The sequence below is a fragment of the Orbicella franksi genome, chromosome 1, assembly GCF_964199315.1.
Source record: "Orbicella franksi chromosome 1, jaOrbFran1.1, whole genome shotgun sequence".
Lineage (NCBI taxonomy): Eukaryota > Metazoa > Cnidaria > Anthozoa > Scleractinia > Merulinidae > Orbicella > Orbicella franksi.
The window spans coordinates 31,676,765-31,693,814 of NC_138145.1; the positions used below are offsets into that span (position 1 = coordinate 31,676,765).

The 17,050-nt window shown below is 38.5% G+C and overlaps 3 protein-coding genes across 5 annotated transcripts in view; all 3 read right to left on the reverse strand.

Moving 5' to 3' along the window:
- LOC145493226 (uncharacterized) overlaps positions 1-1,068 on the reverse strand; it is a 2,731-nt gene extending 1,663 nt beyond the window's left edge. Inside the window, exon 1 of the mRNA XM_081472679.1 lies at positions 1-1,068. This exon is cut by the window's left edge and continues 334 nt beyond it. Coding sequence (XP_081328805.1) covers positions 1-817 — 817 coding nt within the window. The 5' untranslated portion in view covers positions 818-1,068.
- A 547-nt stretch (positions 1,069-1,615) lies between these two features.
- Positions 1,616-3,538, reverse strand: LOC145503323 (galanin receptor type 1-like). Its single transcript, XM_081482803.1, has one exon. The coding sequence runs from the start codon at positions 3,536-3,538 to the stop codon at positions 2,360-2,362; it is 1,179 nt and encodes a 392-aa protein (XP_081338929.1). The 3' UTR covers positions 1,616-2,359.
- A 19-nt stretch (positions 3,539-3,557) lies between these two features.
- On the reverse strand, positions 3,558-16,602 carry LOC145503333 (neuropeptide Y receptor type 1-like). 3 transcript variants are annotated; one of them, XM_081482816.1, is made up of 3 exons: positions 16,143-16,602; positions 9,159-9,241; positions 3,558-5,478 (listed from the first exon to the last, which is right to left on the reverse strand). In XM_081482816.1, the coding sequence occupies exon 3, from the start codon at positions 5,330-5,332 to the stop codon at positions 4,412-4,414; it is 921 nt and encodes a 306-aa protein (XP_081338942.1). In that variant the 5' UTR covers positions 5,333-5,478; positions 9,159-9,241; positions 16,143-16,602; the 3' UTR covers positions 3,558-4,411. The 3 variants fall into 3 exon arrangements, with proteins under 3 accessions (XP_081338942.1, XP_081338936.1, XP_081338946.1); XM_081482810.1 differs by lacking the exon at positions 16,143-16,602 and adding an exon at positions 9,614-10,267; XM_081482820.1 differs by lacking the exon at positions 9,159-9,241.
- Positions 16,603-17,050: the final 448 nt, after the last annotated feature.

The following is a 17,050-nucleotide window of genomic DNA, read 5'->3' on the forward strand; positions in this document are numbered from 1 at the left end:
TAACTGCATGACAACCATTCACAAATTCTTGATGAACTTGAGGATGCTTGGTGGCCAACTGCCTCATGCCCATTATGTATGCAGGGAGCGAGCGCGCATAGTTTGGCCTATCCATCGCGAAGAAATGTGGGACTATAGCTGATACACTCAACAGATGTAGTTCCCAATTACCGGTTCTTTTAGCTTTGACAAATTGAAGAAGCAGCTTCACCATTTCCCCATACCCCTCCCAGAAAGCAAAAATCTTTGACTTAGCTTTAGACTGGGCTGTAAAATCTTGAAAAAGTGAACGTAGCTCTGTAGTTTCCTGCTGCAACTCATTCACGCTAGATTGTACACCTGCCTTCATTGTTATTGCGCGTCTGCATTCTTCTGATTTTCTTATCACGGCATCTTCATCAACAAGACGCTCTTTTCCATCTCCAACGTGGCTTGCGTACCATCCAATGAAAGCGTCCCAGATCAAACGAAAAAGAGCCTCCATTGCTAGCTTGTGAGCTCGAATTCCTCTGTTGTAAGGTTTCCCCTTCATTACCGCTGAGGCCGTCACCGCTGCATATACACTAGACTCAATAAGGAGGTATTCCAGTCCAGAACTGCAAAACTTCTTTCCAAGCAACGGTAGGAAATTGAGAGCTATGTGGAATCCCCCAAGCCGAATGAAAGTGCCCGAGAACTCCTCCGGAAACCTCATCTGAATTTGCTTTGCCTTCGTGTAGATAGCAAGGTGAAAGGTGATGACAGTGTCGACCTGTCCTAGGGTGTTTTTCATAACTGTGTAAACTGTGCTGAATTCGGTGGATGAGCCTTCGATCATAGGACAGTATCCAATTTTGCTCGCAGAAGGAAGTTTAGGATACAAGATCGAGTTAAATCCACCCCAGCTCGGAACTGGTTACTCTTTCTGCGCTTCAATGCCCGTCTTCAATAAACTTGCCATTTTGGATCATGGAAGCCTCGATATGAATCCGGATAGAAACGTATAACGAGGCTAAGTCTTTGTTTCCAAGACAGTTTTCTCCGCAAAAAATTATTTGAATATCACTGGCAGTCTAACAGAACGAAACCATTGTGCTTCTTATTAATTATCAGTCTTTATCCTATATTTCCTATCAATAACTGATTAAAAGTACACCACTCTTTAGGTTTTAACGTCTTCTTCAAGACCGAAAAAATATCTGAATGGAATAAAAAATACATAATATAAAACTCATTGTAATTATGAATGTTATTCTCGTTTAAAACCTAAGTTGTGGCGAGTAGATAGACTAAAACAGAAACGAGTAACGGCTTCATTTTTTATTTAGATATATTTTTTTTGTTTGCCTCCAAGGGATTAGCCTCGTCTGCGTGCTAGATCTAAACTGATAAAAAGTGATATACAGTGAACAGTTTTCATTTCCAAAGGCTTTGCTAAGACGATAGCAAGAGCAAAAGAAAGTTAATTTAATAAAGAAGGGATACATATTTCGTTTTTGCGAGGTTGTTTTTCAAAACAACGGCGAAAGCACGTTTGTCAATAGTCGCATATTTGTTACTGGTCACGTTTAAAATCACGTGGCCAATCACGTGACATACTTAACCACTTACAAATAAAGCAGATGTATATTTAATGAATTTAAGTGGCTGATTTCGTAGATTTTCACGAAGAAATATCGATGTAAACTGTGTTCGACTGTGTAGCCTCGTTTCCATGCTCAGCCGTGGGCTTGGCAACAAAACATCCCCTTAACTCGAAACCTATACCACAATTCAACTTTACGAACTACCTGGCTTTGATCAGGAGGTCTTTCTCGACAAGAATCAGGTGTCAAACATTTTCTGTGGTGATGGTTGAACGAAACTCCCATTTTTCGGTTCCTGCTCCCTAACTAAATAAAATGGCTTAATATTTGGTGTCCGCGTCCGCTTAACAGAGGTGTCCGCTGAATACAGGTTTATTTTACAGTAGAAGAAAATTTAGGGACTCAAGCTGGTGTCCGAGGGTGTCCGCTTAATATGGGGTCCTCTTAATACAAGTTTCACTGTATGCTACGATTCGATGGTCAACGCTCTCGATTTCCTGCAGTTGTTGATTTCCTTTTGAAATTTTTTCTTTGTACGCCAACCCGTACGTTCCGATCATGTTGCAACTATAATCAACTATAATAGAATAAAATGAATAAAATATTCCTTCTTTTAGACGGCAGTCAGATGATGGAGGTAAAATTAAGCTGAAATTATCACGCTTTTGTAAATTTATTGCCTGGGTTTCCACTGAGTAAAATTGAAACAATGTTGGCATCTTTTTCCTTCCTCGCCTTGTTAATAAGGGCAAAGTGGTTATTAAATGTGTCCCTTCCAAATCATTTCCTCCTGGTTATACAGCAGTCTCCTTCCTCTCCCTGTTTCTATATATCATTTTAGACCTCACTTGGAGTAATCTCGTATCTGTGGTTTCAACTGGCAAGTTCATACCCTGTGTATTGCCTGATATTAAGTGGATTAATTTAAATTTCCGCAGATGTTCGCTTGACTTTCGTGTTCGTTTCAAACTTCTGACAGTTTCCTCTTGATTGTTTTCACGTTGTAAGTGCCTACATTGAATCAACGAATTCAACCAGCGCGCGTATCGAGCTAACCAACTGCGAAAGGTCTTTGTGAGCGTTCCATACGCAATGGGATTCATACAGCTATGAATTACTGTTAATATTGACGTGTATCGGCGCATCGTTCGCGCTAGGAGTACTTGGTCTTCGTTTCCAAACAACATCACAATCATATTTAGGCGAAAAGGCAGCATACAAAGCACAAACAACACAACAATAACAGCTAGAGTTTTCGTTACCTCGACATTTTCACGCCTGGCAGTACGCGTCTTTATTTGACCGTTCTCGTCCAAGTCAAATCTTGGAGCAGGTGAACGTGCTAAGTCTTTTGCAATGCGAAAATAAGCAATCGAAATGATAAACAACGGTATCACAAACCGTGCGATAAATAAGCTAACGGTGTATAGTTTTTTAATGCTTTGATTCGGCCACTGCTGAATGCAACGGTTTGAGTATGCTGTGGACACGAGGATTCTGGGTACCACTAACACAATAGATAGGATCCATACTAGAACTAACCAAATTATAACTGATTGTTGCGATATAGTTCCATGTTTGAACGGGTTTGTGATAACATAACAACGATGAATCGCCATAACAGTTAAGGTAAAGATGCTCGCTCCCAAAGCCACTGTAATCAAACATGCGATAAACTTGCAGTAGAACACAGAAGGATGAAATTCCACTAAGAAGATGTAGATTTGAAAAGGAAGAAATATTGTGATAAGCATTAGATCAGATATTGCAAGATTGAGAATGAATGTTTCATGTGGACGCCACATTCGTATTTTCTTGCGCGCAATGACAATCAAAACAATCAAATTTCCTAAGAAGCCAAGAACCAGCGTTAAAACGTACAACCCAATGGTCGCTTTCAGCCATAACAAGTTGTTCTTGTGTCGCGCGAGTAGTGAAATTTTTCTTATTGCCTCAGATGTGCTGTTATTCATGATTTTCAGTAAAACCACCAGGCCTCGATCAAGACATATGTTTTGCGACTTTCCGAAATTCACAATTTTCAATTTCGTTGACCACCCAGGAAAAGCGTTGTTTTTCGTTGGATGAAATTTTAACAGCTAATAAAATTCTCTCCGCACGATAGCTTACAGACCACTGGAAACTCTCTGAACCAGCCAATGGGATTAACTGAATTTCACGAACAGTGACACATGCCTGCCAACTCAAGGGTCTTTCAAAATTCAGTAGCAAATACCTTGAATAATGAATGAGGAAAATTACCTGTAGTATTCAATTTACAGACGCCTTACATAAGAACACAAAACAGAAAAGGATACACCGACCTATCAATTCCACTGAGATCCTTTAGGTCCCTTTTCACCGCGGCTTACTTTAATTAAATTCTCACAAAGAAAAAGTCATCTGGCGTTAGAAAAGGTCCTGTACGTCAATCACATATGATTTTAAATTAGCTTTTCACGTATTTAAGAATATTTAACCCTTTCATTAACTTTTGTTATTCTACAAGGAACCTTCTTTAAGACGAGAACATATTTTTAATAGTTTTAAACAATTCACCATTAAATGGAAGATTTCCTCTCTGCAAGAGAAAAAATGTTTCTCTTTTTGTGATTGGTTCCAATTTATTCAAGGGTTACTGGCATTTAGGCAAAGGCAAAGGTAAAATCAATGACCGGCATATATACAGTGTTTATCTCCGTTAACTTGTTTTGCTAAGTATGTTATTATTCAAAGGCGAACGATCACGACATTGAACACCACCCCCACCGAATGTATAATACTATTGGAGTTTTACTTTCAGTGCAAATAAAATGCCTGAACAACTTAATTCGAGTTGATTTAATTTACCACGGTTTACGACAGCAGAAAACAGCCCTTACATATCTTATATACTCACGACGAAAATACTTCGTTATAGTTCCATAAACTATGGGATTAACACAGGCGTGTAAATAGGCTGCGATATCAGCAACTCTTAATAATACACGGCCAACTTTCTTATGTCCTTCAGCTCCATAATCCGCAATTAACCACGCGATCTGAATTGGTAACATGCAGAGAGCGAATAATACTACTATCAAGCCCATCATCTTGATAATTTGGAGGTCTTCTTTTCGTCGTACTTCTAAAGCAAAGCGGTCCTGCGCGTCGGAGTCGTGCCGCTCTTTGGCTTTCCTTAATTCAATTCCAATCATTACGTAAGCGCCGGCAATGGTTGTCAGCGGTAGGACGTATTGCAATGTAAACAGGACAGCGGTGTAGACGCGACTTTGGTCTGGTTCCCAGCTCTCTATACATCCTCCGTTTTCTTCGGTTTCTGCCACGATGATAAGCGGAAGTAGGAGCAGAAATCCAACGATCCAAATAACGATTATCCATAGGTTGACGTTCCTGTGACGCATTTCCGGTTTTAAAGAGTTGATGATAACACGGCAGCGATAAACGGCCATGAATGTCAGAGTAAAGATACTCACATTAAATGTGGCAGTCATAAGAGGAGAGATTAACTTGCAGAACACCATTGGAAAGTCGACCCCACCCAGGAGAAATACGTTAACCGGTAAAGACAGCAACATGAGTGTCAAGTCAGACATTGACAAGTTAAAAATAAGAATGTCATTTACCGACTTCCGCTTTTTCGACCACAAGACAAGAAGAACAAGGAAGTTTCCAGATACTCCAAGGACGAATGTGAACACGTATAAACCCAGCTTGATGTGTTTTTCCGTCTCAGTAACTGAGGTAAAGTTTGTAGGGTCTCCCATTGATGCCTAAGTTGATTTGCAGCTTTAGAAATTGTCGTGAAGAGTTAAAATGTAGTCAGTGGAAGATCCCTTCGTTCAGGATACTTGTGCTAGTCAGCGCTGTTGTGCAGTTTACTTCTTGTAATGAAAAGCGAAGAGCGTAGACCCTGAGTAAAATAGAATGTAACAGTCAATTCGCTTATCTTTGTATGATGTGTCAATTTAATCGTACTGAACAACTGATTATAAATTCTGTCACCTTCCATCCTAAAAAGGTCAAAAAGGACTTATTACTCAAGGTAGCCAAAGCAAGCATTACTTTATACAAGTCAATGATATACTTACAACTTGTGGGTGACAACTTGTTACACCCCAAACAAGAACAAAGACGTTATCTCTAAAATCAGCAGTTTTGTCCGTTTAAAGGAAATCTTTTTCAAAAGCAATGGAAAAATACATTGAAAGCTGCAACTGAAGTTATATTCGCAGCACAATGTTAAAGACACGTGGAAAACTAAATTTTGATTGTCATAATGATTACATTGTGGAAAGCAAAACAATAGCAGGATGTTAGCAAATTTTTACCGAATACAAAGCAGCCTATGAAGAAATGATTGAATGTCACAGCTGACCAATAGTTTGCCACATCACGGTATAGATGACAAAGATCAGCCGGAGTAAAATTGTTGTTCCCTAGAAGACCCAAGGCTCGTGCAGCTTCGAGCGCATTCTCGTCCCCATAGCCCTTTACGCTCCTCTTAGCCGGCAGGGCCTTGGTACGAGAATCGAAGGGCTTTGGGGACATAGGATTTTCCAGTCCTAGATTCTGGGACTTCCGGCCTTCATGTATGCAGTCGTAATGTCTCTACATACTTACTGTATGGGATTGTCAATGACGGCCGTCGAGCCAGGATTCGAGGAATCTTTGTGTCAAGCCTTAAGTGGTATCAATTTAGAGAATGTTTCCCTCTGTGTTGAACAGAAAGAGGAGATAACGAACATTGTTGTTTTGAAGAAAGACACTAATTTTTTACCTGCTTTGGCAAGTCATTGATTTTTCAGTTGTTACCCTTTGTTTTTGACTCCTGGCATGAATCAACTGAATCGTTTATTTTCGTTGTTTCACCTTTAAATGCGAGCTTGTTGACCGTGAAGCAAAACGATTTGCAGGTCAGCTGTCTAATGGTTCGGAATACTTAGACATTGGCCTGTCTACTTGAAAATGCATTACTACTACAGTAAGGAGAAATCATGGGTTGACCACTTGTTCTTGAAAAGTGAAAATTTCATTGCTTAGGCCCTATTTTGTAAGTGATGAACACATTGTATATTTTCTAATCCACTGTAAACTTTTAAACTTTATCCATAAGACTATTAGTGTTTACATTTCCTCAGTTACTAATTTTTTAAGTACCCATGAAATGAGAAAATCAAGTCATTTATTTAGTAAAACTCAAGTTGCTCTAAATTTTTCTATTTTCTATATATTTTTCTACCCTCAATGTTGGTAAAAAGGTCTCTTCATTTTTAGGGGTTGATTGCAAGTCTCTCAGTGATCAGTTGTCAGGTGGTAAACACAGACAATATCTTAATGTCTGTTTTCAGTTGCACAAATATCAGAGTTGAGAATTGAATGTATATAGTTTTATGCAGTGACGGATTTGTTTTGAAATTGATGCCTTGCTGAGACCTGGTTTTTAAAACACTAATTTCAGCTTAATCATTTAATTATACCTTGCTGCAAAAGGAACACTTCCTAACTTTTTGCATCAGTACATAGCTGAAACATTATCCACCCATCATCATTATCATCAGTTCCACTTCCCCGTTTGGAGATTGGGGCCAGCAAAGAAAAGTGGAATCGCTTATTGGCCTTCCCATGGTTCCTTCCATTGATGCCAAAGCAAAAAAATATGCTAACAATTATTCGCCAGGAAACAAAACCATTTACACACCGTTTTCCTTCAAGTACAATACAGTAATATATTTTAGACATATTTTCTGACACACCAACCCTAAGTCCGCATTTATAAGAGGTTGCAACTTTTTAAAATTGTGGAAGGCGCTGTAGTACAGTCGTGTTATTTTTGGAAGCAATAGGTCTAAACTGAGAGGGATTTTTGTTGTGATGTTGATCGCCCTCAAGCTGCCTGAAGGAAAAGACACATCCGACCACTTTCGACACTTTCGCGGTTCACTCTTTTTCGCCTCACAGTAGAGCGCTGACTCAACGAAGGGGATTCCTCAACCTGTCGCGAGCCACAAACTCTTTTCACACAAGATCCTACCATCGAGAATTCCTGGGAAGAAAGTGATGCCAGCAACAAAGAACGAAATTCGTTAATATTCTTCACCTTTCTACATAGTTCGCACAGTTTCGTTGGTAAACCATCGCCAAACTTAATTTCTTACCCGGCTCTTTGCTGCTTTTGTCGCCTAAAATATCAACCGGGGTTTCTGAAAAAACCGTTTTGTTGCAACAGCGACAAGTGTTGAGAATTGGGAGAAGTTTCTCCCAAATCCTCCATGTCCTCCATTTCTAACACCGCTGGTCACAGCTGTTTCATATTTTTGCGCCAGCAATCCGCTCGAACATTCTGACTTCCGTTCAAGATTTCTTTGTTTTCAAACAGCCAATCAAAAAAATTCGAATTAATTCGAAAATCCTATGTCTCCAGAGCCCTTCGATGCTCGTGCCAAGGCCCTGCCGGCTAAGAGGAGCGAAAAGGGCTATGGGGACGAGAATGCTTCGAGAGGGGTCAACCTCGTTCCCAGGGTCTCTCATCTTCCCGCCCTCCCGGAGCGAGAGAGGAGAGAACCTGGGAACGAGGTTGGAGAGGGATTTGGGAGAGCTCAAATATGAGCAAGGGAACTATATATCCAGGGAGGCTAACTTGAACGCTTAATCGAGCGTTGTTTCAATTGGCTGATCTTAAAACGCAAAATAAGGTACATAAAATATACGTAAACATAACACAACTAAAGCGTAATATACCATTTAAGTCATTATTAATCTAAGAACTAAACGAAACGCAAGTCAAGTAACATAACAAGGGACATTACATTTTGCATAAGCTTCCCAAGTTTTAGATTTTTTTTTTTTTTCATATCATATCTGTGTAATTGAAATGATTATATAACAATAAAAGAACGCAGGAACTCGCAGCAACAATGCGCTTTTTTTAAAAATTTGCTTGATGCCGCGAAAACTGCAATACCTTTGGCGGTGTGGACCTCTTCGGCCTAAGGGGAGGCTTTGCTTTCACAAGCTTTTAGTGCCGCTTTCAATATGAAAACATAGTGAGATTTGAAGGAAAATTAAAATAGGAGATCCTCATTTTACCTTGTATTTATAGAGGATGTTTTGATTTTAACATATAAAAAAAACGTAAAAGAACATGATATTCATGTAAGTCTGAGTATTAATCAGTTAGCGTTGAGAAAGATATAAATAAGACAACGACAAAACCCTGTACTTTCCCCTCCATTTTTGTCCAAACGAACAAAGTTGGGGAGAAATAAATTCTGCCGACTTCAGCACATGACACGATTAGCAGCTGGTGTAGGAGTTGCACCACTAATGTAACCTCACTCATCTGGCGAATGAAAGAGCGATTCATTACAAATGATGCAGTAAAAAAAGTTTGTTTCAACTCTGTTTCTAAAATATAACCTGTACAAGTAACTGAAGAAGTCATTGCATTGTTTTGTTGGAAGAGAAACCAAAATGTTTATGGGCTTCACGACTGTTAACCGTTAGTTTCCATAATGAACGTCAAAGACAAACGCTATTCCAAGAAATAATAACGCCGAGAAACTTAAATTAGCATTCGAAGGAAATACTTACATCTCTTATTTTCAAGCTGGGATGACATCACAATTCTAACCAACAATTTCAGTAGCTTCGGCCTCTTCCGCATGTTTATGTTTCTAAAAACAAATGGTTGATTAACTGGGTTGAATTTTAGTAGCATTAAAACCAAAAGGCACAAAAGCTCAAATTTCTAATGGAACATAAATAAAGTTCCACATGGAAACCACGGCCTACTCCCGTTTCTTGTACTGAAGTAAACTAGATAGAAAGCAAAGAAAAATTGAAAACGCTTTGAGTAGAATAATTTGCCGGTCCTCTGAGTGTGCCTTGTTTGAACAGAGCTAGTTAGGACTTTATTACTTAGAAGAAAGATGTCGCCGCCTTGCAACTGGTATAGTTTGTTCAGCTTGACCGAATTTAAAATTAAAAAGCATGAATATGGAAAGAAATAATTTTCGATGCAAATTCTTGTATTTAGAATACTGTACCTAGCTGTCTCTCGCTTTCGTGGTCGCGGCGTGGTTTAGTCATTCGGTAAACTCTTGCAATAACGTGAAATGAAGTAAAATATTCTTTATATGAGTGAATTAAAATAAATAATATAACCTCCGCATATTAGATGACAGCTCTTAAGTCGACCAACTACCACAAGCGTAAACTAATTGAGACGTTGCAGAGTCAACACAAGATTTTTGCAATTTAATATGTGTCGCCTCAAAATGACAGTGCGCCATAAAAGTTGTCACGCTGTCGTTTTGCTCAGTCGAGAGTCTAAAAATATTGTCTCTGCAATTTAAAGTCTTTTTAAAAGAATCTTTTATAAAAAAATTGTGGCCTGTACGAATTGCATTTAATAAAAAGTGGTTCAGCTTAAGACATGTTGGCGGGTCGGCAGACATTGTGATTTATTCCTTTCGAGTTTTTAGGTGGTGCCGTCGGCAAATTAACGATCATGAAGTACCGCTAAAATAAAACGACACGAAATAATCAAAGAACACCGTCATGAACAGTGAAGTTACTTATGCGATAACATATATTAATCTTTGTATCCTTCTTCTGTCATTTCAAAAGGGATTTTGTTGGTCTGATCAAATGGTCGAACACATTATTAAGTAAGACGAGGAGTTATAAAGCCTGAAAGTCATTTAATAAGGCAAAAAAGACAACACTGCAATGAATTCAGCTTTGAATAAAAAGTTACCAAAATATAATTGTTGTTTGCTACAAACCTTACAGAGTTTCACATCAGCCTATTCTTTTATTCCGCAAAGCACGATTATTGGAAACTGTGCTTTTATAAAACCTCAAGGCTAAACGTCGCGTGCAGTTAAGAAAGACTGTTTTGTCTCCGGAAATCCCAGGAAACATTTCTAGAAATTCTCTTAATGCTTTCTACTCGATAGTCTTGTCGCCTCAGGTAAAAGTGCTTATCTTACTTTCAATGAAAAATGTTTTTGGCGTAGAAAGACCTACATTATCAATCATGATGGTGAATTCGTTGTGCAGTACGTGCACGTTAATTTACATGTCATTCCCGGCGTTTCAATTTTCGTGATCAGTCCGAGATGTTTTAAATGAGAATGGTTTTGTGACGCCACAGAGTTTCACAGTTTGATAAGATGACAGCTTTCCATAAGTAGACAATAATCATTTTTGCCTGTAGTAATCGTTCTGTGCCATTACCCAGTTTCAAAACTAAGGAAAAGTCTGATATGATACCAGATTTTAGATAAAACTATGATAGAACAGATAACAAAGTATCATAACATATGTACTGTAATTTTCTTAATTCGTAATTTGCTATATACAAAACAGGGAAAGCAAACAAAAACTAGAGAACTTTGAAACATCCAAACACGAACGTTGCAGCAAAAAAAGAAAAAAAAACAAAAAAACAGTACATATGTAAATGGTTATAAACAACTTTGGGATGAAGCTAACTGATCATACATGAGGCAATTGTCTCTGTCTCAATAACTTACGATAGTATTTATTCCTGGCCAGATAATCTTTAATGTTACAAAGGAAATGTTTTGAAATTGTTACTTGTAACAATAGCCAACGTTTCGTTGCGAGCAGACAACTTACGTGTAGAGTCAACCTACGTTAAAGGAAAATGTTACTGGAACACGTTTCCATGGAGTTACTTGCATAATAATGTCGCGAATATGAAACCGTGCTGATATTGTAAGGTATGATTTTTACATTATAATAATATTGTATTATTCTCTCAACTTCAGTAGAGAACTTCGCTATAAAAATACTGGAATAAAACAGTTCAGAGCAATATGAACTATATCCCTCTTACGCTAGAAACCCACGACTAAGTAGCTTCCTACTCGTTCAGTTGTTTGCGTGACGGACCGAGAGAAGGTCTAAGCTACATGTGCACGTCTGTAGCTCCATTAACCCCAAAACAATGAGCATACATATCTTTTAACATCGTTAATCATGACTTAAAAAGCATATTAATACAACACTTTAGGGCATTTGAAGTCATTTAGTACATCAAAAACAAAACGAAGCGTGCTGTTTTTATCAACAATTTGAATTTGATAATTTTAACTCCCCCTACGCCCTCCAAATCTTTGAAAGAATCATTTGTCTTATCAAAAAGCGTTTTGATGTTTCTTTTAAATTGCAGTATTCATTGAGTATCCGTGTATCAATATGGAAGTGAAATCTTTTTTTCAGTTCATTCTGCTTATGAACTACAGTCGAACCTCTTCACTACGGCACCTTGGGGACAGAAGGAAGTGGCCATTGTAGGGAGGTGGCCGTTATGGGGAGATAGGGGTGTAATATGACACCGGTACATTTTCAGGGGTGCAACATTTTTATCTTAATAAAATGCTTATTATTTTGGCAGCTGGGACGCTTTATAGTGGCCGTTGCCGTTGTGGAGAGGTGGCCGTTGTAGGTTAGACCACCCACCAGGACAAAAATAAAAGTAGCCCATGTAGAGAGGTGGCCGACTGTTTCGACTGTATTTGTTTATTTCTCAAATGGGGCTTAGCCACAGAAACATAGCGTGATGATGAATCAGTTTACACACGGCCAGGAAGTAAAATATATAAGAGGAAAAACTATGACAGAGACACTCATCCAGCACCTTTGTATCTTTGTTTGCTTGCTTCATTCAAAATTGCATTATTCGTCTAAATTGAAAATGAGTACATGTCCAGTTTGAAGAAAACTAAAAGCATCTTAAGTAAAACGCTGTCAACATGACACACGTAATATGTCTTTAAGGGTCTCAGAAAAAATTTTAAACATACGTGTTTAAAATTAAGTAACCGTCCCCTTGGGTTTTCGTCTGGAAAGAGGGTCTCAATGGGGGCTAGCCGTAGTAAGAGGCTAAAAATTTAGGCCTAAGGGATCTGTCAGAAATTAACAGGGGGGAGGGGGTGAAAAACAGGGGGGGTCACAGTTCAACTTAAATCAAAATTTAAAGTTTGAACTGCATTACAGGCTTTGCAGGCGTTGCAGGCATAAAAGGGAGGGTTATGAAAAAAAAATGACAGGAAAAGAGGAAGGGTCACAAGAAATTAAGCCATCATTATCGTAAAGGGATGCTTTAATATTATGTTTTACAAGATAACAAAGTATGTATGAAAATGAAGGCGAGCAATTTTTCCCTGACGTATTAAAAAGACAAGCTGTTGAAAGTATAAATGCAAAACCCAAATTTATAAAACGGCTCACTGTGCTTTCTTTAGTATATCAATTGTTACATATCACTCAGAAGAACTGATCTCTCTGACAGCATCACCATCAGTAGTGCTGCCATCATGATTAAAAGTACTTTTACCACTGTATATAAAATTCGGACGTTTTATTATCCAGGGGAAGGTCATGGAATTTTAGGGCGAGTTTCAGGGGAGGGTCAGGACATTTTCATCCCTTACCTTGGAAGGGTCATTTCATTTTCATCGCTTAACTGAAAACCTCCAGCTCCCTCCCCCACCCCTTCCCCCTGCTAATTTCTGACAAGTCCCTTAGGAGTAAAAATTGGAAAATTTTAACCGTTAGCCGTAAACAATTTTAACCGTAAAAACAATTTGGCCAATAAAGTTGAAGTCTCATATGATTTCTTGTAAAGACGTTTTTGTGTCTCGTCTTGTATAGTGCAGGGAAACTGAGCCCGGAGCTTGGTAGTAACTATATTAGTTTACAATTCTTACAGATTATGCATGTACAATACTTTTTCTATCCCGGAATGGTCCTCAGACCTTTAGCATGTTTTACAGTAATCAAAATAATTTTTCGCCCTTTTTATATGATGAAAATTAATTTTTAACTTCTTAAAACGATGGTAATTAATATCTGAGGTTTGTGTTAACCGTAAGGAAAATAAAAGACCCATAGCAGTTAAGGCCAAAATATTAACCTTAGTCGTAAAAGCCATCAACCTATTGAGACTCTCTTGAAATTTTTTAGATTTTAAACCACGATTGAAAATAATAAGAAAGCTATTGAGTGTAACTTATTTGTTTCATTTATGCAAAAGGATATCGAGCTCCAAATTTAATGAAACCATATGAGAAGGCGTTGAGGAGAACGTTGATCGATGAAATTAACCATACTGCCGCGCTTCTTCTTGCCCGATTGTGATTTTGTCCTCATAACGCTTTTTTTTGTGCAGCTCAAATTGGGTTCGCAAAAAATTTTATGCAGTTGATAAGACAATGGAACCTAAAGATTAACTATTTCAAATGTGCACAGGGTATTTACGAGTGACGTCACATTTGGTTGCTATAGCAGCGAAGTGCTCGTGTTCTCGCTCAACATACAAAATATTGAAATAAATAGTTTTGAACTCATTTCGTATATGTGCTAGTCTTTCAATTTACAAACATGTCACTCGTTTTTCATTTCATCAGGCACAATTTAAGCTCAAAGGCAGTGTTTAATTTACAGCTACAAAAACTGTGAAACCACAGTCAACCACGAGTCAGTTGCTATCTTCTTCAGGGTTAGGTCATATATCGCATGTCGGTCCTTAGGAAGTATCAGGTCAGTTTCGATATGTTATTGAAAATTCCAGCTTGGCGCCGCCACGACTAACTTGACTCCGGGGCTTAAGGAATGAAACAAAAGAAATCGGATCGGGATTGAGGGATTATAATTAGTTTCTTTGTTTTGTTCGTCCAAGTCTCGGAGCCATGTAAGAACTTAATATATCTGGAAATTGGTCACTTTATCAGGCAGTCGTTTTAATTGCAAACATGGCGCCTTGTGTTTCGTTTAGCTCTGTTTGAAATCTATCCCACACTCAGCCACTCGGTCCCGATAGTGCACGGGCAAATTACTGACTGTGTGGTAGCTATTGATTTCAGCCTAGTAATTACAGTTCCCTCCTTCGGGTTAAATAATAAATTTTGTACCGCCCAAAAATGACGCCATACCTAAATTAAATCGGGGTGGATCAAGGAACACTCCATTGATATCTCATAAAAGACTAATCCACTTTTTCGAGCTGAAAACTTCGAACGTAAAACAACTGGGAGGAAACGACAAAAACAAGGAAGGAAGAGAAACGAAAGAAGCAAGCACATACCCTCCAGACAACTATAACAATACGATCTAAAATGTTGTAAACAAATAATAGGGAGCTTAAGCAACGACGACGTCGACGACGAGGACGACGCCTAGTGAAAAATGAATTTATATTTTAGAAGCGAAATTCGCGATTGTCTAGATCTGTTCGGTACGCCGATGGCTCTAAAAACGTGCTTAAGATAAATATGCAACGACGGCGTTCAATTCCAAATCGAAATACAATAAAAAATTAGCCGTCGTCGTCAACGTTCCGTAGACGACGCAGAACTTGGTCATTTCATGTTGTTGTTTTGAAGAGGACGGCAAAGAAATGTACAAAGATTTATAACACACGTGCACAGCTATTGTTTTGCTCATGAAACCTTTTGTTCAGTGACGTTCTCGTTGCCGTCGTCATCGTGGTTTGCTTAAGCTCCCTAATGTCAGAACAACTCACAAGGAGCTTGTATGGCTACAAAATGTAATGTTCAGTAGTTCCATAAAAGGCCGTGAAATGCATGGATTTCAATCGTATTTTCACTGTTTTGAATGACTTCATTCCCTATAAGCGATGTAAAAGAAGGGACTAAGATAATACGAGAATTCCCAACTATAATATTTCGTGTAATTAAATCTTGCTCGCTCGATAATTATGTGGGGCGAAGACTAAACAGTGACGGAAATTTTGGTTATACAGAACGAAGTTTAAATTGATAAGCAAATTTTGTATATGTAAAACTTAGCTTTCCGGCTAGAAGTCTAAACTGCGACTTAAATTTTGTTTATGTAAACCTTACCTTTAAACGAGCAATGTAAATAGAAAAAATAGAATCTAAAAATTCAAAACCTAAACCCTAATGTATAGAGAACGAAGTCCGAACAGAGAAATAACTTTTTGTACTCGTTAACCTCAGCTTTTATAAAGTGCCCTTTAAATACAGAGGTATAAATTTTATACAAACTTGGATTATATTGAGCGAGTTGTAAATGACATCGATTCAAGCGATAATAGTTTGTTGATAATTTTTTCGCGCACTCGATTTGAAAATAAAGGAACAGCTATTTACTCCGCAATTAGACGGCGAACGTGGTCGAGGTTTCTATCGGCTGATAGCTGGGAAGGACGAAACCCTGAGAAGAGTGTCAAAGTCGATATAAGCCGTGCATGAGCGAGCCGTGTAATGTTTTATCAAAACCCACAGGCCGATTTATGAAACACGTAAAGGTTATTTTTTTTCCACAAACATCCCTAAAACGCGTAGTTTTTTAAGATTGATAAGTTCTGTGGATCGTTCAGGCGGCCTCGTTTAGGTAATTGGATTGCGCGTTTACCTGAGAATTGGTCAGTGAGTTATGCTATTATCAGATAACTGATAGCAAGCTTAGCCTATAAATGCGACGTAACTGTTGTACCATTCTTCTAAAAAATGGAACATTGAACTACTTGGGCATCGAAATAATTGTCACTGCACCTACCGTGGGTTGACTGCAGCTGATATCGATTTTGTTTAGCCCTTTCTCACGTTCAATAGATTCTACAAAATGTCGCTGGAGAATACAGATGGCGGTGTGATCATGATCATGAAGGTCTAATATCAGCTGTTGCTTTGTCAAGGAAGTTGCTTCCTGCTAAAATTATGCAGAAGACAAAAGCTGTTTGTGCTAAGAAAGCAGAAATTGTCACTGTGTAAATGTTATTTATCTGTGAAGTCTGAATAACATCATTTCGGCAAAGAACAAAGGAAAGCACTTGTCTAAAGAGATGCTGGAAATGTTATTGGAAAGCTGTAAAAGAGCACGCATATGTTTCCGCGAGCAAAGTTTTTAATAAAAACATCTTGCCAAGACTCCTGACAATATAACAAGTCGTCAGACTCCTACATGCGTTTTGCTGTTTCTTGTTGCTGTTAATTTGAACACGACATGGAGAATAGCGTTGGCGGATAGCGTTTGCCCAGCTCATGGCGGCATGCGCGCACTCTAGTACAAGTCTATAAATCTCTCTCAGCAAGTCTCCTTTGCTCATTTAATTTTTTGCTAGCCAGACAAAAATATGACTGAGGCAATGTTATTTGTTTGTTTGTTTGTTTACTTATTTGCTAGCAATGTTTTACTTTTTCCCTTGAAAAAACGAGAAAAATGACGGAGGCAACTGCCTCGATTCGCCTGTCACTAGCCACGGCTCTGTAAACGTACATCATTTGTTATTAAATTTTGCTTCAGTCGGTAGCGAAAATGAAGCAGCGTGTTTTTCTCCAGAATATTCCATTCTACGACGTTTCCAGTCCAATTGAGGCCAACGTACCCTAGAAGAAGCTTATTTATTTGGGAAAACTTTAAGGAGGGGGCATTTGCAGTGTGAGAAAGCTTTAGGGATGATATTT

Coding starts and splice junctions, on each gene's coding strand:
- LOC145503323 (XM_081482803.1), bottom strand. CDS start 3,538: ATGAATAACAGCACATCTGAGGCAATAAGAAAAATTTCACTACTCGCG.
- LOC145503333 (XM_081482820.1), bottom strand. CDS start 5,332: ATGGGAGACCCTACAAACTTTACCTCAGTTACTGAGACGGAAAAACAC.